Source organism: Leptosomus discolor, chromosome 3 (genome assembly GCF_034619465.1).
Source record: "Leptosomus discolor isolate bLepDis1 chromosome 3, bLepDis1.hap2, whole genome shotgun sequence".
In the NCBI taxonomy this organism is placed as follows: Eukaryota; Metazoa; Chordata; class Aves; order Leptosomiformes; family Leptosomidae; genus Leptosomus; species Leptosomus discolor.
The window spans coordinates 49,491,504-49,516,430 of NC_141393.1; the positions used below are offsets into that span (position 1 = coordinate 49,491,504).

Here is a 24,927-nt window from a genome sequence, read left to right on the forward strand (position 1 = left end):
CCCCACCCGCCCAACCGCCACCCATCGCGTCCCCAGCCATTCACAACCCCCTTGACCCGCCCTCAGTGCCTCCTTCTCCGCGGCACACACAGCGGGCCCGCGCGAATCCCGCGGGTTATTCACAAAAAAAACCACCAGGAGCGCGGGGTGAAAACAGGTCACGTTCGCAAAAGCCGACACCGAACGGGCGGCGGTTCTGTGCCTTTCCCATGACGGGGCCGCCCTCCCCCCGTTCGCGTCACCGCCCTCGGCCGCGCCCCGCTGCCATGGCCGCCGGCTCCTCCAGACTCCTTCCCGTCCCCGCCGCGGCGGCAGGAGGCGCTGCAGTGGACGTGGCCGCCTCGCTGCCCCCCGCTTGGCTCGGCCGACCGCCGCCCCGCGGAGAAGGCGGAAGTGGCGCCCGGCGGGGAGCGGCCGGAGAGGCCGCGGCGCGGCGGTGAGTGAGGGCGGGTGAGCGGGCGGGCGGCCGGAGAGGCCTCGGCGCGGCGGTGAGTGAGGGCGGGCGGGCGAGCGGGCAGGCGGCCGGCGGGGCCGCGGCTCGGCGCGGGGTGAGGGCAGGCGGCGGGGCCGCGGGGAACGAGGGCGGGCGGCGGCAGGCCCGCCGGGGCTTGCAGCGGGGGTGGGCGGCGGGCTTGGCCCGCCGGGCTCTGCCAAGCGAGGGGCTGGCGGGGGCTCCGCCGCAGGTCGTTTTCCCCGCCAGGCCGGGGCTGCTGGCTCGGGAGTGGAGCCTCGTGGCGTCTTCCCCGGGAGCAGGGCTGGGCGGTTCGGTTCCCGGCTGTGTCGGTGCGGGGACCTACCGGTGCGGAGGGCCTGCTTTAGGGGAGGGCGGTGACGGGGGCTGAGGCGCCGCCAGCCTACGCTGCTCCGAAACCGAAAGTGTGCCGCGGCCTGCGGGGCGAGCTGGGGAGCGGGAGCCAGTTAGGGGGGCTTGCCTGGAGAGCGGGGACGGAGCGGGGCTGGAGCGGCTTGCTCTTGCTCTCACTGTCCGGGCTGTGCCGTCGGACAGTTGTAGGAGCGTTAGCAGCGGGTAGCTCCCGAGTTGTAGTGCGAATTGTTAGTTTCTGTGCAGCCTCGGGTGCATTACCTTAAAAGTGGACTCTGTTTTTTCCATGTGCGAAATGGAGAAACTCAGTAAATCCTTTGCGAACATGTTGAAGGTCTGTAAAGATCTTTTGCAAGAGAGTTTGCTGTTACTAAAACCGATAGCTCTATTTTCTAGTAGAGACTGGCAACACTTAATACTTAGGGTAAATTTATTAGCACGACTAATAAGTTATGACTTCAGTAGTACTTTCCATCAGTTTAAGCTGCTTTAGATAGGTCACCCCGAGTCTTTTCATACTTAAACGGAAATCTCAGCTGTAGGTGGGAGGAAAATGTTCTAATTATATCCCTTATAACCAGTAGTTAGAGCCAGCCGAAAGTGTGTCTCCATGTTTGCCTCTGACAAGTTGTGCATGCTGCAGAGCTACCCGTGAGCTACGTGGATCTTGTTGTGTCTTAGGTACCATTGGCAGCGTGATTAGGAAAGTATTGGTCTGAAGCTTTCGGTGAGGGAGAGGCAGGAAAAGGAACGGGGGAGGCAAAGTTACTGACTGCACTAGCAGCGTGTTTAACATTTCCAGGGCAGTTTACCCCATGTTTGCCAACTGTGCAAGTAAACTGCTTTGTCTTTCCATAGTATGAAAGGGACATAAAACTAGTGCCACTCATATTGGAAGCAAAAAGGATCACAGGAGTATGCTGATAAAAGCGCTTGGATTATTTTCACGGCAGGTATCACTTTGGACGTAATTCTTCTGCATGTTCTACGTTACCTTCAGCTTTTCCCACCCTGGAAAGATTTGTGGAGCTCAGTCAGCTCTGTTGAATGAGAAGTCATCAAGACATAAATGGTTTTTTCAGTTTTCTGGTTTTGCAATGCTGCAATACTGCCTTCTATTTAAAAAATGTGCTACTGTATTTAAAAAGACAGTGCACAAAATGGATACTTCTGCTGATAGAGCTTCAGAGTGAAAGAATGTCTGAGATGAACATGCCTTTTCTTCACTTGTTGAACTTCTGTGAGTTTAATATGTCAAGAAGAGTAACCTTTGTATCTCAATAGCACAAATTAGCTAATCAAATATAAGAAAGTTTTAGATCCAGACTGTGAGAACTGATGATAAAAGATTCTGAGTATAAAGCATGTCAAAAAGAAAATAAAGGTAAGCGTAAGGTAGAGTGAGAAAGAGAAACATTTTGGTTGTTTCAGAATGTGTGCTGCTTAATGCACTGCTGCTTTTTGAGGGTCCCAAATCGTTCCCATAATACCAGATACAAGCCTATTGCTTGTTGAGGTAGATGGGAATTAAACGTAGCCTGAGACTGTGCCTCGCGAAAATGACGTTTGTTCCTCGCCATACTTCTCCCTGCCTCTTTTTGAAATACCTGCTGTCCTACTTTGTTCCCATTGTGGCAGCATCTTAAATGCTCTGCAGATCCACGGAGGGATACAGAAAGGCACGGTACATATCTCGAACTGCTCTCAGAGTGTGGAGGGAGAGCAGAGGCCAAAGAGAGCAGTCTCTGCCAGAGCAAAGAATTAAATCGCGTTATTCTTCTCACTAACAGCACTTTCCTTGTGTTTGTTGATCTGGGCAGTTCTCGGTGAAATGTCTCTAGAAGTTAATAAATTGAAGAAAGGTTTGGGGGATTTTGGGTTGGGTTTTTTTATTGTGGAAAAACCCATGGAATATTTTAGTGTTAAATACAGTACAGTGCACTTCCACCGCTCACTGAAATTAGATTTGATTTGACATACTTAAGGAGGGTAATAGAAACTTAATTGGGACTATGCCACCGACTAGTCTCCTAAGTAGCGCGTAAGCATAAAAATACACCTGTGATTAAAGCCTGACAGCATTGTCTCCAAGCAAAGAAAAATCACCTGAGAAGCTTCAGAAGCCTGCAAAGGCTGTGCTGCTCCAGCAGCACGAGCTCCTGGTAGTGTCCATTGAGGTTTTAATATTGTTGTTCGATTGCCGCAAACAAAAATTCTTAAGTCTTTAGGTTCACATGTTAAAATGGTAAGTATAGCGGTCATCCAAAAGACTTGGAAGTCCTAACAGTTACTGCCATTAGAAAAAAAAGTTGATAGCTCAACAGAATGTTTGCAGCGTGCTCAGAGGCTTTTACAAGAAACCAGAATTTGTTTGTTGCAGTTACGAGTTCTGCCTGAACCTCCCATTGCTTTGGCTTGTTTAGCTGTTTGATAGCTTTGCAATGAAAGTGGTTCATAGGTGTTAATTAAAAGGAACTTGCATCATTTTGTATGTTCTGCCTGGATGAGGCCCCAGCGACAGTAGCTACAAAACTTGCAGCGCAAACACACGTGCTTATCAGTTGTCCGCAGCCCATTGATGAATGTGCCTGGGAAGAAGTGTTCCAAGTATTGCCTCAGACACCAGTTATCCCAACTTGCTCCACTGGTCTGTCAGTCGTATGAGCCAGAAATCTATATGTACAAAACTGTTCTCGGCAAGGCTGAAGAAGAAAAGTTTGGCCACTTCTCTCTGTGCACCGTGGAAGGCATTTCCTCCGCTGGCTGTGTGCTGGTCAGGCTGTGTACTGGCCAGGCTGCATGCAGGTTGGTTGGATTTGTGAACTTCAGGTAAGAAAAGGGATTTGGAACAGTCTTCTGTACTGATTGCCTTATTTATACGCCTACTCAGGGTGAATTTTCTAGGAAGGGGCACATGGAAATTAATGGTATTCGATACTTACTGATTAACATTCAAAATTTTGTATTTCATGGTAACTGATACACTCTGTCTACAGTGTCCCTTCACCTTTACCAAATGCTTAAAGGTATCATTTCATATTTCAGTGAGATAGGATGCAAATGCCTACTTTAGTTTCCTTCCTAGTACTCTAATTATAGTGTAATTTTCCAGGCAATCGGACAGTTTCTTCTGGTACCAGTAATATTTTTTGATTTAGAGAAGTTTCTGAATTAATCCTGTGGCTCTTTGGAGCATGAAAATCTGTAAAAGCCCTACCTAAAGTCCGCTATACCAGGGGACTTCGCAAATCAGAGTGCTGAGTACTGTGGTGTGCATTAATTTAAAATACGTGTGGGTTTTAATTCTGTTTTGAAATTGTTTCTGTCAGTCATAAGGCACACTATTCTTGGAAGAGTTTGCTTTTCTGGTCTGACTGTGCTGTCTCGGATCAGCCTGATCACTTTGTAATGCAGCCGTGTAAATACCAAGATAGCACAGGTCACTTACTGAAGTTTCATTCAGGTTTCATCTTGAGGTTGGAAGAGTAGTATGAGGACTCTCTGTAGTCCTAACTGTGTCTGCTGGGGTGTGAAGGTTGGAGCCTTAGGGCATTCCAGATTTCTGCAGCACAAGTAACGATCAAGCAAATTCTGTCCATTACCATTGGGCCTGGAAGCACTTTCCTTTATGTTGTCAAACAATACAGCTGTTGCCTTGGAGAGAGAAATCAACCTTTGCTGGCCCAGGGACTCTGGGAACCTCGCATCTGCAAGGTAAAACCCATCATCTGTCCACCTGGCAAGTCTGATAAGCCCTCCTAGCTCTGGAAAAAGGGCATTTCAGGTGTACTACCAAACATAGCTTTAAGGCTTTCTCTGCCTCAAGAACGTCACACTAGCAAAAACTAGAATCACCATGTCATGATCCAGTTTAATTTCAGTTGTTCCTTGATCTGAAGGCTGGATGTTGTCTGAACAAGGGTCATGGAGCAGGCTACCAAAGTGTTTAGTGTATTAAATTACCAATGTCTGAAAAATGGGTAAATTCTAAAGGCTGTGGTGTAGACAAGGTATTATAAATTAATATTTGCATGTTGTTGTACTTGTATTTGACTCGGTTTTGTTCAGCACAGAGGAGGAATAACAACCATTATCAATAGGAAGAAAAACTGATGTGGTTTGGGGGGAATGTTTGTTAGGTTTTGCCTCACTGGTAATCTGTTTTGTAATCAAAAAGAAAGGGTAGCAATTGGACATGAATTTTCGGGATATACACTGGTTTGGATTTTAAAATCCGTCTTCTTCTAGCCTGAAAATTTTTTAAATTCCCCAGGGGAGGAACGTGCAAAATTGCTTCAGGAGGCTCACGCATTGTCTGCTCCACCTTCATCAGGGGAAAGACCTGCCATCAGTGTTCCAAGTGTACTCTCCGCTGGTCGGTTTTGCTCTAGCGCTGCTCTGTTCCAGAAGATTGAATCTATGTGCCTGCTCTTGGAGGGTAAAATAAGTGCCCCAAGAAACGGAACTAATTCCTACTTACAGTAGTTGCAACTAGTAGAGGGATTGTTTTAGGAGTACTCTGGCCTCGGTTAGTGATCTGAGTAACAGCAGGGTGGATTTTGATTGGGAAAATGGGGCCTTGCCCCATGCCTCTAGGTAGGTGTGGAGGAAGGAGGATTTTCCTCACAGATGAGATGAACTGGATAAGAGTAGGAGGAGGAATCCTGTCTAGTATGAAACATGAACAGTATTAAAAATCTGACTCTTAATCACCTTAAGTTGCCTCTTTGTGCCTGAATTTCCCTGTTTGAAAGGAGGAGCCAATGATACTTGTACTTCTTTTTTTATGAGCCCCTTGGTCATATGCAAACAAGAAGCTCCATGTGGGAGTGGTGTACATCACTGAATAAGGGGATTTTCATGTGAGACTGGGATGTTGACTGGTTACAGTGACTCATTCATTAAAATGACTTGTATAGGATTTCTGTTTCTGTAAACAGAATGTACGTACCTGCTGTGTCTGTAGAAACAGCTTAAATGGGCAAAGAGAACACCACTTACACAGCACTTAAATCTACAAACTGTTCAACTGTGGAGATTATACCAAGTCAGATGCTGTTTTCTTCGTTGTAAGAACAGTATTTCAAACAGGATGTTTTTTTCCTGGGAACAGCCCGAGGGAAGAGTCGTGCACTTCATTGCAGTTAACGTGACAGCTGACTTTGGGCAAAGCTATGGTATTTTCCTCCTTGTGACTTCATGAATTCCTTTGTGACGTTGCTAAAGGGGTCTATGTTCCTCTTCCCTTTCTTGGTCTCACTAGGTACACCCCTGTGGATTAGAATAACGTGAATTTTTCAGTCCTAGGCTGGCCTGTGGATTCTAACATCCTGCATACCAGCATTTCCACTCCATTGGCCCAGCTTAGTTCCTGTGGGTTTTTCCTGAAATGTAGACTAATCATCCTCTGCAGCGGCTGTTAAATAACAGTGACGTTAGTTTAACAACGGTAACAAGTTGCGTTTTTTCTCCAGAGAGAAGAGACCTACCGATAGCAGTCTAAAAAAATCTTCTATCACAGAGCATCGTTCTGAGCATTGATACTTCTGCTCCCATTCTGTCATGGGGGGAGCGGCTTGATTCCCTGGGGTTAAATTGGTCATTGTTGGACTGTGCCTGAAGCGCCTGCTGAGAATTTACTTGGTGTTTAGTTTGGATTGCTGGTGTGGTCAGGAGCCTTGATTATAAAGCTGTTGTGGTAGGTAATGTATAGGGATGGTACATGAGGGCAGAGCACAGGAACAGGAGTAAACACTTGGACGAGCTACAGACAGCTCTGCTCTGGAGTTGTTTCTGCCTGCAGTGAGCATGGCTGACCAGTTCCGTATGGCTCTGAACTGTCACACTGCACTTTGGGACTCTGTGCCTTAATGCTGTTTGGAAACATGAGGAGCACTGCTCTTCAGATACGGCTTGTATCCCTGCGTACCTCAACAATGTGAAGAGTTGTGTATTTACGCAGCAGCAGAAAAGTTCTCGTTTGATTCTAGCTGTAAGTGACCTAATTATGATAGCTTTGCCTGTTGGGTTTCATTTGGTAGATCTGCCTTTTTTTTTTGTCTGGATAAGTGGAAGAAAAAGTAGCTCATACACTGATGGCATGGGCAATGCTGCTACTTTTGTCATGCAGGTGGCGTATAGCACATTTCTGTAATGTTGCATGTTCAAGACCTTTTTCCAGTAAATGCTAGTTGAGGCTTTGTGTCATTAGTATTTCTGTTGATGTAAGGTGTCATATAAGAAGTACCCCAATAAAACTACCTGGGTGTCCTCCTCCTAGCCCTGAACACTTTGTTAAAATAACTTGTGATGTTCAAATTCTGACAGAGGCAGGGAAAAGTTCTGTTTTGTGAGCTTGTGGTCAAGGTCACCCTATTCATTCTGCATCCCTCACTGCCCTGAGACTGCAGTAGTGATGCAGGTCAGAAATCCTTATGGTTCAGCTCTTGATTAATTCTTAGATTTCCATCCCTAATAAGCTTTAAACCATGTAATGGCGTTCCAGTGATTGCAGTAGGTGGACACTGCAAGGGACCTTTACCTGTACCTCTGTGCAGAAGAAGATAAGTCTGGGCTTAGGGGGCTTGTTTTGCACGGCCATCTCCGTAATCCTCAGTCTGCTCGTACTGCCTTGCACCTGGTGATAACCTCTGGGCTTCAAAGAAATGTCATTTATAGAAAACTAACCACAACAGATTTCTAAGAAAACGGTTATAACCGTTGAAAATTGAGGGAGAGGAAGAATTCTTGGATGTGTAGAATTTATATTTGTGATTCAGATCTTTCTTTGAAGTTCCCTCATTCAGTGTAGAAACGCTGGCAGTCCATTTGGGGATACCAGCATTTTTTTTAATCACGTACCTATGAGTTCAACCTCCTTTGAGAGCAGTATTTTCAGAGCAGGCTTTACTATGCCATTCACCCCTCTTCAGGGAAATGTGACCTTTATCTTCTTATGGTCCTCCCTGCCAGCTACACTGAAAGAGGGAAAGGAGAGCAAGAACTCTGTTTGAGTACTAATAGTTTCTAGATAGCTTTTGAGCCATGGAAATATTAGCCTTATCTCATGTGTAGCTTCTTACTCAGTTTAAAGTTCAGTTGGCAGTTCTCGGCAGTGCTGTATATTTGAATGTCATTTGCAGCACAGCGTCTGCTTGGTTTGGGTGCTTGGATATGCATTTTAGTTGTGGGCATGCACCTAAACTGATTTGAAACCTATACTGTGAATCTCTGTGTATGGAAAACGTTAAATAACATTTATTCAATGAAGGAAAATAGGGAATTGAGCTATCGTCATCCAGTAAAGTTTGGTTTTGTATAGCATTTTTCACACAAATTTATTATTTGCATATATTTGAATGCTTTAGAGGTGAACAGTACCAAAGGGGTAAAGAGGCATTTTCAGTAAACATGGCAAGGAGAAAGAGTGTTCCTCTTTGTACAGAGATGAGGCAGTCAGATGAAAGAGATTACAGAAAGGTGCATGTGTTCGTGTTTGAGCTGGGCTGACAGGATGCAGTGCTCTTTCCTATGTGCTGCAAGGTAAGTCAGAAAGATAGATAACAGAATGGTACAAAACAAAAACAGTGGTTTTGGGTAGAACCGAACCTGCACCCTGTTCCAGGGTTCCTGGTCAGAATTATGATTTGTTCTTGACTGGAAAGGAAGGTTTTAAAGGAGTATTTGAAATTAACACACCTTTCTGTCGCCTTACAGAGCGTTTCTGTGCAGCACTTGATTAGCTACTATGAGCTTACTATACAGTGACAACAGCTGTGGAGCCCGAGACCTGGAGAGCGGCTGCTGTGCAGCCATGGCCAGTGCCTGCAGCATTGGAGCGAAGGAAGACAGCATGAGCGTCAGCAGCGGGACTGGGAACTCTCCGAGTTCTTTCACAGAGGAAACGCAAGGATACGATGTGGAGTTTGATCCGCCCTTGGAGAGTAAATACGAATGTCCGATCTGCCTGATGGCTCTTCGGGAAGCGGTGCAGACACCGTGTGGACACCGCTTCTGCAAAGGCTGCATTGTCAAATCAATAAGGTAAAGGAGCGTATCTGGAAGTGGCTTTTCAGCAGAAATTCACTCACCAGAGTGGAACAGTTTAAGCACAACGTAAACTGAATAGAACTGCTTACGATGCATTCCCAGTGAGTGCTGATAGAACCCTGGGAACCGATAACTCAGTAAAGGTGCTTTCTAGTAGCCAAAATGTCATGAGTTTGGAGGTTGCGTGAGCTTTAGATATTTTGCCATTCATCCAAATTTACCCAGGTTATGAATCTAAAAATTTGAGTAAACATTAAATAATAATAATTTTTAAAAGTAGCCAAATCCTCCAAATAAATTCAATTTTCGGCCAAAGGTTATAAAACCTGTCTTTTCCCTGGGATTGTTTCTCTTCATGTGGTTTCTTGGTGCAGATACGGCACTTCATGCTTTCAGTTCTTCACTTGAAATCAGCTGCTGCCTTGTTGAGCTGGAAGAGAGAATGTAATGAGGGAATAGACTCAAAGCATGGAGAGAGGAAACTAGGTGGCATATGGGGGGGTGGGAATGAGACATGAAGGCAAGGACAGGCTGGGCTCATAAAAATGAATGATTAAAAGAGCAAGGAAAGGCAGAAACTAGACTGGTAGAGTGTACTTCCCTCAGGCCTGGAATACAGTCATCAGTGTCCCCCACGCATCGCTGAGCACTGGAACCTGTTGACAGAATGCTAGATGCAATGCTGTACGGTTTTTTCCTTTCTCAGCATAAGCCAGATTTTTTTTCTTACCAATTGCTCACTTAGCTCAAATGTCAGTGTGCTTTGGTGGGAACCTAAATACTGAGTTCTGTGTGACCCACATCCAGAATCGGTTAATTTCCAGCCTTCCTTTGCACACCTTTGTGTAAGGATAATCAAACTGCTCTCACTGTTACTGTACAAAGTTGTTTTTCCCAGGCATTTATTTTTAGCATGCAAAATGGACAGTGTTGATTGGTGTTCCATGCCATTCATCCATAGTTCTGTGCCATTTCTTTTCTCCATGGTCCATCATTTGTCTCTCACTAAATTAATAGTACGCCAGTAACGATGTTCTCTGAATACAGTATTTTGTGGGCTTTTTGTGGGCTTCTCTGTAGCTTCTGTTGCTGTTGTATCTGCTGCTACTGTATTTCCTCATGGCATCCCTTTTAGGTCAAGGAGGGCGACGTTGGAGCCGAGTATGAGAAGACAAACTTAATTTTGCTTTCCCTACTTATGATAGTAAAAGAGCAGGCTAATTTCCTTTTTTGCAGGCACAGAAATTTGTGTGTTTGTAGCACAGTTCTTGTTAATATTAGTTTCATCGGTGTGTCTGAGAAAAGAATTCACATTCATTATCCAGAAGATGCAGAGTACCACCAGTGTCCACCCATGAAAAGGGACTCGCCTGTGGATTCTGCAGAGGAAGCTGAGAGACACTCAGTTCTCCACTAACCATACTATGACATCACCCTGCTCCCTTAGTCCCTTGCCTTGTTCCCTGTGTTCCTACTTCCGCAAGAAAAGTGTGTCAGGCCTTACCCAGCTGCATCACTCCATGGTATTCGTGTCAGCCGGATGAATGGGAGAAGGCAAAAAACCCCAGACCTGAACCTGTCAGCTTTGGCTGTGATCCCATTCCCTCAGCACAAAGCCATTGGCTTCACCTTCTGGCCTTTGCTTTGCCCATTCCAACCTAAATTCTTTCCGGAGGTTAAGGTACATCATTTCATGCATGCTTGTAAGCATCGAATTACACGTTTGTATTAATAAAGGCCATTACATTTTGGAATTCCTTGCTTGCTTCAGTTGCTGGCAGTAGCAGGTCTTATGTTCTTTCTTAACTTGGGTGTTTCTGGAAGAAAAAAATCTTTAAACTTTCTCATAGGAGCACGACACCTATAAATCCTGAAGGTAAATTGGTCAGTACTTAAGTACACTGAGCTTTAGCAATGTCTGCTCACCAGTCATTGCAAAGAATTCCTAGGTTGAAAACTGAGGGGAAAATGACTAAACTTAAAATTACCAAAAATGGGTGTCTCCTTTCCAGTCTTTCAGATCCTTGCCAGCTAAGGTGATCTTATTTTCTAACCCTTCTGCTTCTGCTGATGAGCTGTACAGTTACGGTCATTGGTTAGAGCTCACCACAGGCCTGAGGGAGGAACTGCAGTGAACCCCTGCTCAGAATGCAACATCTCGTAGCAGGTAGAGAAACTTCCTTCTTAAACCCCAGGCATGGGAAATGGTTTCTCTTCCTTTTTAAATTAACAGAGTGTTTGCTCTGCTCAGAGTTTTAGGTCTGCAAGCCATTTCAGTGACCAGAAGCTTTTTCTGCTTTTACACCCTTTCCCTATTTTATGTCATTTCCATAGACCATGTTGACAAGTGGAAAGCGTTTTTCATCTTGGGGACTACAGATCATTGCTGCGATATTTCAGATGTTTCATTGATAGTCAGTGTTTTCCCTCGTTCCCCGCTGAAATCTGCCTTTCGAGTGCAGTTCAAGTGAATGCTTGTACGCAGAGCAGGCAACTGGAAGGGCCAGACCCCTCTGAATCCCTGAAGGGCTGCACACTTGGGTCAAGCTGTTGATTTGGAGTACATAGTGTCTACAGTGGAGTATTGATTTGGAGTATGTAGTGTGTGCGCTACCATATTGATTGATGTCATTGAGAAGCTTCTGCAGAACTAAAATGAAAATGGGAAGTGATTTTTACGTTCTCGGAGTACTGTTTTTTTCATTAAGCGTTTGTCACAGCCTCTATTTGACCAGGAAAAAATTGCTTGTGTTTATTCCTCATTTCCCCACTGTCTGGCTCAAGTGAACACAGAGATTAAGGATTTTAAATGATACAGGATTTACAAGCAGTTTTGAGTAATTGCTTCTCGTGACTTACACAAACAAATGTCGTTGTCAATGTTGAAGGAGTTGTGGCTGCAAGTAGAAAGACTTTTCGAAAAGCTTTTAAAGACTGGAGTCTTAGATCTTACAATGTGAGAGACGTGATTAGACCAGATGGATTTGATCACTGTAAATGTTTGCCTCCCAGAAGGCTTTGACATCTTTTCAAATAAAGCCTTCTGAAGTGCTTTGAAGTGCTACAAGTCACCCTCTTGAGGAAGCTTATCTACCTAAGTAACTACAAATAACAGTTTACAAATGTTACTGTCTGCAAAACACTTGATTAGAAATTTTAGAAGAGCTAAGTTCAGATGTCGTAGCTAATTAAATTTCACTCTAGTCTTTCTTCTCCTGTATCTTAGGTCAAAGCTGACTTAGGGCTTGCAGTAGAGCTCACCAAATACCGGAACCTCTGTTTGCTGGAAAAGCAGAATCAGGAGCTGACAAGGGCAGCGTTGGGTGCTAGCAGTTCTTCCTGCAGCCGGCACAGCTGCAGCTGAAGTGTGTGGCAACTGTTCCGGCTTCTAGGGTAAACTGCTTAGTTGCTGAAATCACAGAGAGGCTTTTTCTTCAAACAAAAGTATTCTGGCTTTACTTTTCATACCTGTATTTTCATTTCAAGGGAAATTACAGGAATACTGGTTGTACTTTGTTATCGTTTCACAGGTACGTTGTGGGTGGCGCAGCCCAGTGTGATAAATAACTCCAGCATAGGAAGGCCTCCACTGTAACTTAAATTAGAACTGAGGTGCATAAACTCAATTCAGTGATAGGAAATGTCTAGCCACACCTTTGTAGATGGATCTAAGCGGCCCTTTAAATACAATCCCAGTACTTGTAAATGTCATTTGAAGTCTGTTAGTATGCTACCGTAAATTATTGTTCTTTCCTCATACAATCATTGAAAAATTGACTTTCGTTCTTATTTTACCTTTTGCCTGCCAGTTATTTAATCTGGGGATCTGGTAATCATGATTTAACATTAATCTCTTGTTGGCTGTTAATTATACGTGATTGGCTTTTCCGTGCAGCAGTAAGGCTGCTGTCTTATCGGCAGGCCTACTGAGCTATCGCTCTGCTTCACGAAACAGGGTACTTGTGACCAAGTTGTAACTGTGAAAACTGATTTCCTGTAGATTGCCTGCGAAGTAGGGGAACGCTTCTGGGTTGTGACAAAAGTCAGCACCCTGATTGTAGTGCAGGGAGCTAGGAAACAAAACGGCATGCTAGGTATTTTTTTTTTTCCACTTGTTTAGGAGTATGACTTACGAGATGGGTGGCGAGCTAGCTCTTGTGAGCAAAACCTAGGAAAGGAAATTCATTGTCTCTTTTTGAGGTCTCAGCTTTACCCCGCTTCCTCTAGCAGCATTGCGGCTGAAGGAGTTGCTGAGCAATTATTTCCTTTTCCAACAAAGGACACAAATTCCCTCCTGGTTTCCACAGCCCACTAGGTTCTACTTCCCCTCGTGCTTGCAAGCAGTGACAATGATTTGGGTTTTGATCTTTGCACCACAAGTGCGCTCTGACTTTTTTCTGCCCCATGTATTTTTCCATTTTGTTGCTGTTCCATTAGCACTTCGGCTCAGAAGGTTTAATCCCTCATGCCTCTTTAACTATATTACTTAATTGCGAATAGCTACGTTGACCCGCTGCTTTCAGAAATGAGCTGATACTGGACATGTGTTTAAAAGAAAATTGGTGGAGGTGATGCCTTTTTTTACTCCATTTCTAATGATTCTTGTGTTTAAATGCAGGTAGACAGGACCTGATGAAGTGGAACGGGCTGTTAGTTCTCTCGTGCAAGTTGCATGCACCAGTGTTCCACCATCAGACTCCAGACTTCTACCAGTTAGCACTGACTTCCATCTGTTTGCTGTTAAAATAGCTTCAGATACAGCACCCTATTCCAAATCCAGTGTGATTTTCATAGTCATTAGTAAATTTTGTGTCTGGAGTTATTTTCACCCTTCTTTGCCGTATAACTAAGCAAATTGAAGGATGACCAACTGATCACATGGTTGTACCACAAAACCAGCAGGAGGAGCGGTGTGAAAAGTCATGCCAAGTAGATCCAGTGAATATGGAAAAAAAAGAAGCCATGTTTTTGTGTTTTCTGTCAGCTATGATCACCATGGCTGTTTATAAAGTGAGAAAGAAAGGAGAGAAGGTCCAAGAATCTTTGAAGGATTGTTTTGGAATAGTATGTGAAATATTCTTTGATGTTTGAGCTATGTCAAGTACATACAGAAACAGGACCACAAGTTCTTAGTTTCTTTTCATACTCCTCAAGTTTATTTCCAGAGTGCCTATCATGGCATTTGTCCAAATAGTCTGTTGAGTTAGGAAAGTGCTGCGCTCCCAGTTGTGTCACCTCTAGTGAAACTCGCATATTGCCAGTGTCTCTGCTGCACGTAGCATGCTTTCTGATAATTGCCACATAAACACCATTGTTTTCAGGGCTTTCTTAACGTGTTATAATTTGGCCACTACTGTCTTGCTAGCATAAAAATATTTTAAATGAATGGCAAAGGAAACTTGGAACCTATTTTTCCTTTCTTTTCTGTGTTGTAGAGATGCAGGTCACAAATGTCCAGTAGACAACGAAATTCTGCTTGAAAATCAACTTTTTCCTGACAACTTTGCTAAACGGGAAATCCTTTCGTTGATGGTTAAGTGTCCCAACAAGGGCTGCAGTATGAAGATGGAGCTGAGGCATTTGGAGGTGAGAATGAGTTTTGAAAATATGGAACCTTGTTTTCTTGGACAAGTCAGAATTCAGAATAACTTAACATAGATGGTCATCCCTGATACGATAGTACCTGCTTGTAGTATCAAATCCCTTTTTTGTCCCTGTGCAGGACCACCAGATGCAGTGTGATTTTTCCACTGTGGAGTGCCCACAGTGCCAAGGAGCCTTCCAGAAGAACCATCTGAAAGAGCACATGACACAGGAGTGTCCAAGGCGTCAAGTCTGTTGTCCAAACTGTGCCACATCTATGGCCTATGAAGATAAAGAGGTATTTAGCAGGAGTCTTAGTTTTTCAGCCTTCATTCACATGGGTTTGCTTCTAAGTGGAATATCAGCTTAAAAAAAAAAAGTTTGGTCTAGAAGAGCTCTTTGGGCTGCACAGGTGAGAAGCTAAAAACTCAGGACATGAGAACAGGCAAAAGCTGGGGAGTGGCTTGTGCTTAAATACAAACTTCTTGGGAACCCTGTGGTGTGAAAAGACTTCTGTAAGAACCATTGCTTTTTTGGCTTTACCATCAGAGAGCCTGGTATCTGCTGCCAAAGTAACGCAGAAAGCAGTATTTACATGTACAGGTTTGTGCGTGGCAGAAAGGGTGTGTCAGGAGATGCATCTTTCGGGGATGTCGGCTAACGCACAAGGCCAAGATCATTTCTGAATTCTTCTCCTGGCTTTGCAGTTTTACTTGGGTGAAACTGAGGATAGTCCTTTCCTTTTTGACATTCCATTTCTTTATCTCTATACGGATGTGTTTGATCTCAAGGGCTGTTATTTTTATGATATCATATTGTGAATTGTCAAACCAAAATATCTCATATAGGCCAACAATACAAAAAACCCTTTAATGTAGTTCCACTACAATTCAACATGAATTTCAGAAACTTCTGGGTAAATTCAGACTCCTTTGGAGCATGAGAGCTTTAGGAAATAAAATATCTGCAACTTTATGAACCTCTTGTATGAGTCCAGGAAAACCCAGTAATTATAGAAAATGTACTATTCAGGGTAAGGGGATTGTCTTGGTTTCACAGTTGCATGGAGCCAAATGCAAAATTTGAAATGTGAACAACAATTGAAGGTATTAAAGAGGTGATAAGCACTCTTTTAGATTGTGTAACTTTATTATTTCTTCCCTCTCTTTTTCTGTTTGATAACTAAGCTTCATGACCAAACCTGCCCACTCGCCAATGTGTTTTGTGAATATTGCAACACCGTGCTCATCAGAGAGCAGGTAGGAGGCGACCTTTCTCTGTTTAATCTGGGTCAGATGCTTTGTATTCGTATTGCTGCTTTAATCTGAAATTAAACTTGGCAGAAACAGTTTGTCTACTGGCTAATAAATCTCTGCCTCTCTCTCTCTGAGAATGTTGCGTCCGGTGTGGGTGTAATACTCTTTTAAATGCCACTCCAGATTGTGATTGCAGCCCAATAAAGCTCCGCAGGGTTTTGGGCTGCAAATCATAATGCTCAGCTGTGCTGCATCTGGACAGGGGCTGTGCTGCGTGGTTTCAGTCTTGAATGGAGGCTAAAAAATACCAAGCAGCTCCAGTGGTTATGGCTGATGTTGGAAGACAAGGCTTTGATTTGGGCAGGGAGGGAGAGTATTTGTCATTGGGAAACCGCTGCTTGAAAGCAGCTATAAATAATTTACTATCAAACTGTAGATGCTGGCTGGAATTCTGATTGTCTATTACTATCATAATAGCCATTATTATTTATTTTAGTCAATAATGACTTACTTCATTGACAGGAAAATCATAAATGTTATTTATCCCTGTTTGAATGGAGTTGCGACCGTGTTAATGACTTGGGTTAAAATAAAGAATGATCTTGTCAAATGGGAGAAATACTCTGAAAAACAGGATTGAGTTCAGTGATGACAAAGGCAAACATCTGTCGTTAGGTAGAATAATGAACTGCAGAAACAAGGAACAGAGAATGCTAAACGAGGTAAGGGTTTAGAGTTAGTGGCTGACCTGTGTTAAGCTGGTGTTCTACTTCATCGTGATATCTAAACGAGGCGAACATACTGAACGGGTGTTTTGCCTGTGAGACCCAGAATTACCCTTTGCCCTGTTTAGGGCTTGTAAGGCCTCAGCTGAAGCTGTCCAGCTTTTGAGGAGGAGATGGGTAGGGAGGATCCAGAGCAGTGAGAATCTTGGGTCTGGAAAGCACAGACCATAACAAAAACGGAAGTAACTTCAGCTTTTTGCGTAAGAGGATCTTGGAGAGACACAAGTATGTGTGAGTAGTGCTTCAGAAGGGAAGGAGATGGCCCTAGCTTGAGGATAGGCTAGAAACAAAAGGCATTTGTTCTAGCAAGACAACCTGACTGCTTTCTAATGCCTTATCAGAGAACAAAGGCAATGAATTGTTAAAGTGCATACAAGGAAGATGTGGAATTTTTATCATCAGCTAACATTTTTGTTCAAAACTTCCCTATTTCTTTGAGAAATTATATAGTTATGAACTGATCTGACTTCAGGTACCTATTCAGAATCCATCCAGCCCTATTCTTTTAGGCTGTTATAAAAGAATACTCTTGATGGAAAAACTAATTTCAAATCTGATTTGTTTTAGATGCCTAACCACTATGACAATGATTGTCCTACTGCCCCAGTGCCATGTTTTTACAGTGCCTTTGGGTGTCCCGAAAAGGTAAGCCTTTTATCAGAGTCATGAATTGCAGACTTTCTGCCTGGTTTTGTTGTGGGTTGTTTAATGTGTTTTCGTATTCTTGTCTCGTTTGCCAGCCCAAATCCTCAGTTTTTCTTGTTTTGAGGTATCTTAATTCCAAAACGCTGTGTATTGACATGTTGCCTTTCAAAAGTCCTTTTCAGATTTAAAGAACTCTGTGAACGATTTGCTTAATGCACTTGCTTTTATTAATCCATGAGTGTTTTCTCAGCTTTCATGTCAGTAGAGTAGCTTGTAGCATTTCCTCCAACATTGTGGCCAAATACAGTTATGGCTCTTAGGGTTCAGTGAAGAAAACCTGAAAATGCTTTGAATTTCATTTAATTCTAAAAATATTTAATCTGGATACTCTTATTTCTAGTTGTTTCATATCTCTTTGTGAAAACGGATGGTTTCCCTTCATCATTTCCGCATCAGTTTTTATACACCTTTGTATTTGGTACAATGGAGCGTTTCAACACATCAATGAAGGGAACACAGTGCCGATTTAGAACACAGAAAAAATACTAAATGTATGTTTAGCACTAGCACTTTTTCACTATGTGACTATTTTGGGTTGAACAATATTTGCCCCACTGGCATTTGAACTTCTTTTTTCATTTGTCGTAACAGCGATTCTAAATTTGGAGCCCTCCATTGGTAAGGTGCTGCTTTGTCACATCAGCTGTCCTTGATTCCAGTTTTTCTCACATAATAGAAGCAATGAGTTGTTTGATTTTCTTTAGAGCCATGCTGAAGGTGCAATTGCAGATCATGTTTGATATGTTTCTAACACCTCATCTCTTAAATTCTAGATGCAAAGGAATGAACTGGCACGACATATGCAGGAGTTCACTCAGGTTCATATGAGAATGATGGCTCAGAGTTTTCAGAATATCAGTGTTACTGCTACAAATCCTGTCCCCTTCATCAATGGCCTACCCTTTGAGCCTGCCCTCTTCTCACACGTGTCACGTGCCACATATGATTGTAACCCAGAAGTTGAAAACTTCAAAGAAACTATTCAGCAGCTGGAAGGTCGTCTGGTGAGACAAGATCACCAAATCAGAGAGCTCATTGCGAAAATGGAGACACAGAACACTCACATGGCGGAACTCAAACGTACTATCCGAAATCTGGAGGGAAAGATCACCGAAATGGAGGCACAGCAGTGCAATGGTATTTATATCTGGAAGATTGAGAACTTCAGTGGACTGCAGAAAGCCCAGGAAGAAGAGAGACCTGTTGTGATGCACAGTCCTGGCTTCTACACTGGAAAGCCTGGCTACAAGCTGTGCTTGCGCCTTCATATCCAGTTACCAAGCGCCCAGCGTTGTGCTAATTTTATTTCTCTGTTTGTGCACACTATGCAAGGAGAGTATGACAGCCACCTGCCCTGGCCTTTCCAAGGCACTATCCGACTCTCTATTTTGGATCAGTCAGAAGGCCCTGAAAGGCAGAATCATGAAGAAGTAATGGAAGCCAAGCCAGAGTTGCTGGCCTTCCAGAGACCAACAATTCACCGCAATCCAAAAGGGTTTGGTTATGTGACTTTCATGCACCTGCAGACCTTGAAACAGAGAACCTTCGTAAAGGATGACACCCTCCTGGTGCGCTGTGAAGTTTTAACGCGTCTGGATTTAAACAGTCTCCGCAGAGAAGGATTTCAAGCTCGCAGTACTGATGGAGCTATGTAGCCTGCAAGTCTTAACCAGAGGAATGGAGCCCCTGGTCACGTTCTTCCACCACAGATTACAAGTGTGATTCGTCGTCCATATTGGCTGCATTTGTAAAAGGTCATAGTTGCCAACATAGCTGATCTTTACCCGATCAGAACTTTGTTGACTTTGTTGATGCTGGTATGCTTTCTTTTTTTTTTTTTTCTGTATGAGGTCATGTGTTCAAATATTTGGTATTGTTCTCTATGAAAGTAATAAGCTACTTCTGTAGCAAGCTAACTAACTTAACTGCCTACAGGAAAACCCTATTGAAGTACCTGTACATCTCAGTTTGGTAAAACTTAAGTAATATCAGAAAAGACCTGTAAATCTTTTCACCTCAGTGCCTTGGAATAGATACTGTAGCAGGGAAATAGCAAATTAATAAAGATGAGGGTGGGTGGGTTGGTTTTTCACAGAGCTTGGGAAAGTGGAGACAGTTTCTATATTGACTTGCCTAGAATTCTGTGCTTCTCTTGAAATCTGAAGTTAGGTGAAGACTTTGCTCGCATCGTCTAGGGTTGAGGCATGCTTCGATCCTCCCCTCCTGCAGAGTTAGCTTCAAGAAGTTGCATGTCAATGTAGAGTTGATACTAGTATTTCTGAAAGAGGTGTGGTAGCGTTGTGGAGAACGTAGATGACTCTGAGCTGAGTTCACTGAAGAAATGTTTGTAATGTGGTCTGAAAGTGCACCCCCTAATGCTCTTTATTTTGATAAATCTTTTTGTAAGCTTGTGCTCCAGGCTCAGAATGTCAGTCACCATCACCAGAGGGATAAAAGTGTGGCAGCTGAGTGAGGTGCCTTTGTGCTGGTGGGGTCTCCTCCCCATGCTGGACCTTTTTCAGGTTGGGAGTTGGGTACATGAGCCAAGGTACACACTGGCAAGATAGGGTGATGCAGGGTTTGTTCTACTGTTGTTGAAACCTCCATTTGTACCAACCTCGTACCTTGTGGCCTGCATCTGTTTGAGAGACCTCTTGATGTTCTGGTTGACATGTGACCTGTGCTGTCTCCTGTGAATTCTCAGTGGGCAGCTGGCCTTGTCAACATCCAGCTGCCATGGGGATTCCTGCCCATCAGGTAACACGAGCTGGGCCAGGGGAAGAAAAACCTGTTAATTAGCATGAGGAAAAATCACAGTCCTGTTGGATCTTAGCAGAACAATCTGGCTTCCAGAGTCACTCATTTACCAAACACTAGATTCACTATGTCAAGAATTCATGAGCTTCCTAATGTTGCTTGTATTACTGTTCTCTGTACTGATTGTTTTTATGCCATGTAAATGTTAGTTTTGACCAGTCAAAGCTGAGTAGTTCGAGTTGGTGCTAAAAATTTTAACTTACCATGGTGCTGATAAAGTTCTGAATCTTGCCTTTAAAAGGAGGGAAGAAGGAAAGTGTCGTTCAACCCACAACTCAGTACGCAGCCTGATGCCGAAGAAAGAACTAAGCCATATGTAAGCACACATGCGTGAGTTCTCCAAGCTAGTGAAACAGCCTAGACTTGAGACACTGCAACTGAAAAGATGCTGAAGAGTATCCCAACTGTTTGGCCTCATCAAAGCAATCTCACGGGGAGAGTGCATGCGCTTAATAATGTGCAAGGCTAATGAAAGAATATTCTGGTGTGTTGGTTTGGGATGGTACTCTGCCTGCCCGCGTGAGGTTAAAAGTTCCAGGACCCAGCCTACCACAGTGCTCATCATATCCAGAGGAGTCGAATTTATTTGGCAGAGGGATTGTGCTCGATAGAGTGTGGTCACTGCTGAAACATGAACTTCCTGGCTAATGGTAAATAAGTTGGTCATTGACTTCTTTAGTGTATTCTGGGTGTTTAGAGGACAGCTGAGCCCATATTACTCAAAATAGGAAAAGATCCATGCTTTAAAACTGGCTTTTTAAACCTCTTCAGTAGTTTCTATACTGGATAGCCTCATCCTATTAGCTGAATTGTTCTGGAGTGTCTTCAGTTGGAGCATTCCTGGTAGTTAAACCATTCTCAACCAAGGGGTTTTAGTGTAGGTGACAGTGCCCAGCCCTGCTGTGTACAGAAGGCACTGACACTAGCTCTCCAGTCATTTTCAAGCTATGGTAGTTACCTGTGTTTTTCCAGGGTGCTCAAAGACTACCATTCTCCTCTCTTATTTCAGTTCATTTTGGTTTTTGTTTGTTTGTTTGTTGTTTTTTTTTGGGGGGGGGGGTGCCAGCAGAAGAAGCATTTGTCATTTGAGAGCCTCCTCCTGCCACAGTTCCTTTCTCAGCCCTAGTGATGCTAACAAAACTGTCCTTAGTCTGTGCTCCGATAGTTTGTGCCCGAGACCCACTAAGTGCATTAATACTTTCTTTCCTTTTGAAGCTTTGCATTAGGAACAGAATTTTTGCTTTTGAGCTTTACCTGCCAGCTCTGATGTACTTCTGCCGTGGAAGGAAACTCCGTTTGGTGGCAGGTTCAGGAGTTTCAGTGATTCAGCTTAGTATTGTACAGTAGCACAAACCAGTAGAGAACAGAGAGCTGCTGCATGTGTCGCACTTTACTGGCCATGGTCTGAATGCCTTGTTCACTGCTGCCATCCTACTGGGCTTGTATTTCCCTGCTGCCAAGTAGAACTCTGAGGGATGCCAAATTACTGTCATATCGGGGTTCTACATGAGATTTTCAGAGCTAAGTATCAGTTAACTCTTACTGTCATGGAAAATTATAGATGTTAATGAAATGGTTATTCGTGTACTTGTTCCGTTTTCCCCTCTCTTCCCCCACCTTCCAAGCTGCTTTTCATTTTAACTGCGGTTCCAGAGCTTTCTCTTACAAATAAGAGCATCATCCTCAGCTAATGGCAGAACTTCTGAGTCTGCATTGTTACCATCTCAGTGTAAAGTCTTCAGGACTTTCTCTTATTCAGACCTTTCTAAGGTCTGCTGGAAGAGATTCAGCTTCTATGTGAAAGTATATTTTCACTGAAACAGCTTCTTTTCTTTTCCCATTCCTCCAAATCTGAGCTTTTCTTTTGAGAAACTGGTTTACTGTCGTGGATTGAGGTGTAATTGCTGGAGCTACATAAACGGAAGCAGAAGGGTATGCAGCGGCAAGAGCTGTCTCAAACAAACACGAAGAAATGTGGGGATGGAACCAATTGCCTGTGTAATTTTTTCAGGAATGGGGTTCTTCAGTGCTGTGACTTGATGCTTTGCAGCATTACTGGATCTCAGGGTGGTTCAGAAGGTGGCCTAGCTGCTTCTGTCTTCCGAATGTTGTCTTGAATGTAGTTTAAGTCAGCCGCCCTTAGCGTGTGTATTTGCAAAGCTGCTATGGCACAAATTTTCCAGTTATAATATATTGCAAATGTGTTTTCTTTTTGCCTCTCAATGTCTTCCCCTGCAGGGCAGGGAAAATTATTTTACTAAAAGTGTCAGTGTGTAATGTATATGTGGGAGCTCGGATAGTGTGAGATGTATAGACTTGTTTTTTAAGTGGTCTCATGATGTGCCTGGTCGTGTTTACTATCAAGGGATGAAACTTGTTAATGAATTAAAATCAGGGCAGCCTTTATGTTCTTACTGAGGGACGCTTTCATGTCAAATGTACTGATGGTGGATGCAGAAGGTTATTCTGGGGTCAGTGTTAAAGGTTTGTATTGGTTTCCTTTGAACAGAATGAAAGTATTCCTGTTCCCTTGGAAGTGTCAACAGATTGTTTAATATATTTTGTAATTAATGCACAGCAGCTATATTTCTGACAGGATGTTAAAAAATTAATTAAACTGCGCACTGTGTGTTGCATCTTTATTCGTGTGGAGGGCTATTCAAAAAGATTGACGGATACAGGATCTCTGTGGTAGTTTGTGTTGTGTGGGGCTGTTTTTTAATGGGGGAGACACTGTGTTGTGTGGCACTACGGTGGCAAAGAATGTATTTCAAGATTAAAAAAAAGCTTTGTCATTTGTAAAGGGCAGCAACAGTTTTATTCGCTACTAGAAGACACGGCTAGTGTAACTGATAATAAAGTAGTGTTATTATCATGATGTTAGCACAATCGTCCTATAATTTAAGCTGCAGCTCTGCCTGGCACAAACATGGGCTGAAGCATCGGTGCAAGGTGCTCAGATCAGAAGCTAGAGGGAGTTCCTCTGTCAGCGAGAGGAACAAGTGTTTGCTGGTGGCAGTCTGCTGAGCTAGCTCAGCCACAGGGGATTTGGGATCTGGTTTAGCAGTGTCTGCAGGAAGGGGAATCTCCATCTCCGTGCCTAGAGCATGTGTGATGTTCAAATTCTTCTGAGGAAACTTAGTGGTACTTACGAGACATAATATCTAATGCAGTGCAGTTAATGTCAAGTTAATTAGGACTTCATCTTTCATCTAAGTTGGTCCTAGTAGTTTCCATGGGTAATGGATGGGAAAGCGTGCTTGGATACCGATGTCCGTGGTGTGCACCCATTTTTAGTGCTCCATATTTTTAAGTGCACTAGTCATCTTTTGAGGAAAAGAAGTAACAGTGGCCTTTTTAAACAGGAAAAATAGGCATACGCAACTGCATCTGGGAATGGAAAGTCAACATGCAGAAACAGAAGATGCCAGCAAGATACAAGTGTCTTCACACCCACATCAATGCCAGTGTTGCGGTACCTGTACGTACCCTGGGCTTTGTACTGCTGGACAGCATGTTCTGACTAAGTATTTTACTGGACAAACGCTGGTCAACAGAATGGCAGGTTAAGGGGCCAAAGATGCAAGTAGGGAAATAGCCTGTCTGGGTGAAATGAGTAAGGTGGCTGATGAATTCTGCCTGTTGCACAGTTTAGCTCCAAAAAAAACCCCAAACCCACAACCCTAACCCTGCACTCAAAGAGGAAACTGTTACGCTAGCAGGAAAAATGACCAAAGGAAATGCACCTCACTGCTGCCACCATCTCACCTGCACTGTTTCCCCACCACTGAGCCTTCGTCCGCGCCAGTGGCCAGGCTGGACTGAGCGGACTCCAGTGCCACTGCCACCCTTAGAGGGTCCAAGAGTCCTAGTGATCTGCGATAAAAAACTTCAGGATCTGGGGCCTTCATGTCTTTTTCCTTTACTGGTTTTAATTTTTTTTCCATTAGACCTAGCCACCTTGATAAAAACACATGTCTCTGAGCACAGAGGCAGGTATTTAACAAGTACTTTAAGCTTGTCAGGGCTCAGAATGCGTGAAGAGTTCATGCTACATCTGCAGTCTTGTCCAGTTCCCAAACAATAAAAAAAAACAAGCCGCAGATAGAACTGTCCTTGTTTCTCCTATTCTCTGTTTTTTTCGTTTCCTCTTGCCTGCAGAAAGGGATTCCTAGTAGTAGTGGTTGTAGCTTGAGTCCACACTCATGAGTATTTTATCCCAAGCAGAACTGTTGTTATCACTGCTTCTCATCCCCTCTAAAAACCTGCAATTTTCTCTTTCGGAAAAATACGTGACACTGTACAAATGAATTTACCTTGCAGTTTTGTGGTGGAGGAGGAGCAAAGACTGGGCTTACAGCATCATAAAGATAACATTTCTGCTCAAACCCTGGGACCTGCTTCACTGCTCTTTGTACCCATTTGTCCCACTGAAACAAGCTCCAACAGGCTGGGTTTGGTTGGTTTGTTTTTGTTTGTTGGTGGTGGTTTGTTTTGTTTTTTTAAATTTTCTGATGGAATAGGAAAATTTCTGAGACTGTGAGACAGGAACATAACTTCCTTATTAGCTGCGGTCCCAGTCTCAACCACTGAGCCTCCTTTTCCTTTCGATTTGTGCTCTGCTGGCTGAGGCAATACAGCCCACGAAAGGTGCCCAAGTTCAGTGATTTCACCCCACTACTCTGTCCCACTCGGCTCTGCGTTGCCTCCTGGAGCCAGCCGCTTCCCCCTGCACCTGCAGGCCATTCTTTCAGCTGGTGCACAGCCCTTCTGGAGCCAGGCACGGGGGAAAACCCTGCTCTACCCGTGCTCCAGTGCATCCCAGCTGATGGTTTCCCACGGAGGTGTCAGCGGGTTGACTTGGCTCAGCGAGACCCAACCACTGTCAGCTTGTAGCTAAATGATCTCA

At 43.8% G+C, this 24,927-nt stretch overlaps 1 protein-coding gene across 2 annotated transcripts; it reads left to right on the forward strand.

Moving 5' to 3' along the window:
• The first annotated feature begins 468 nt into the window (after positions 1 to 468).
• TRAF6 (TNF receptor associated factor 6) lies at positions 469 to 22,901 on the forward strand. 2 transcript variants are annotated; one of them, XM_086462709.1, is made up of 8 exons: positions 469 to 488; positions 8,540 to 8,866; positions 14,308 to 14,458; positions 14,595 to 14,753; positions 15,643 to 15,714; positions 17,064 to 17,141; positions 17,975 to 19,018; positions 20,260 to 22,901. In XM_086462709.1, the coding sequence occupies exons 2-7, from the start codon at positions 8,571 to 8,573 to the stop codon at positions 18,854 to 18,856; spliced, it is 1,638 nt and encodes a 545-aa protein (XP_086318835.1). In that variant the 5' UTR covers positions 469 to 488; positions 8,540 to 8,570; the 3' UTR covers positions 18,857 to 19,018; positions 20,260 to 22,901. The 2 variants fall into 2 exon arrangements, with proteins under 2 accessions (XP_086318835.1, XP_086318832.1); XM_086462706.1 differs by lacking the exon at positions 469 to 488 and having other exon boundaries at positions 8,387 to 8,866.
• The last annotated feature ends 2,026 nt before the right edge of the window (positions 22,902 to 24,927 follow it).

What these genes read in the sequence shown, in the direction of transcription:
- TRAF6 (XM_086462709.1), top strand. Translation starts at nt 8,571, where the DNA reads ATGAGCTTACTATACAGTGACAACAGCTGTGGAGCCCGAGACCTGGAG. An exon ending in TGCATTGTCAAATCAATAAG is followed by an intron (nt 8,867 to 14,307) that starts GTAAAGGAGCGT and finishes TCTGTGTTGTAG; the next exon opens with AGATGCAGGTCACAAATGTC. An exon ending in CCGTGCTCATCAGAGAGCAG is followed by an intron (nt 15,715 to 17,063) that starts GTAGGAGGCGAC and finishes GATTTGTTTTAG; the next exon opens with ATGCCTAACCACTATGACAA.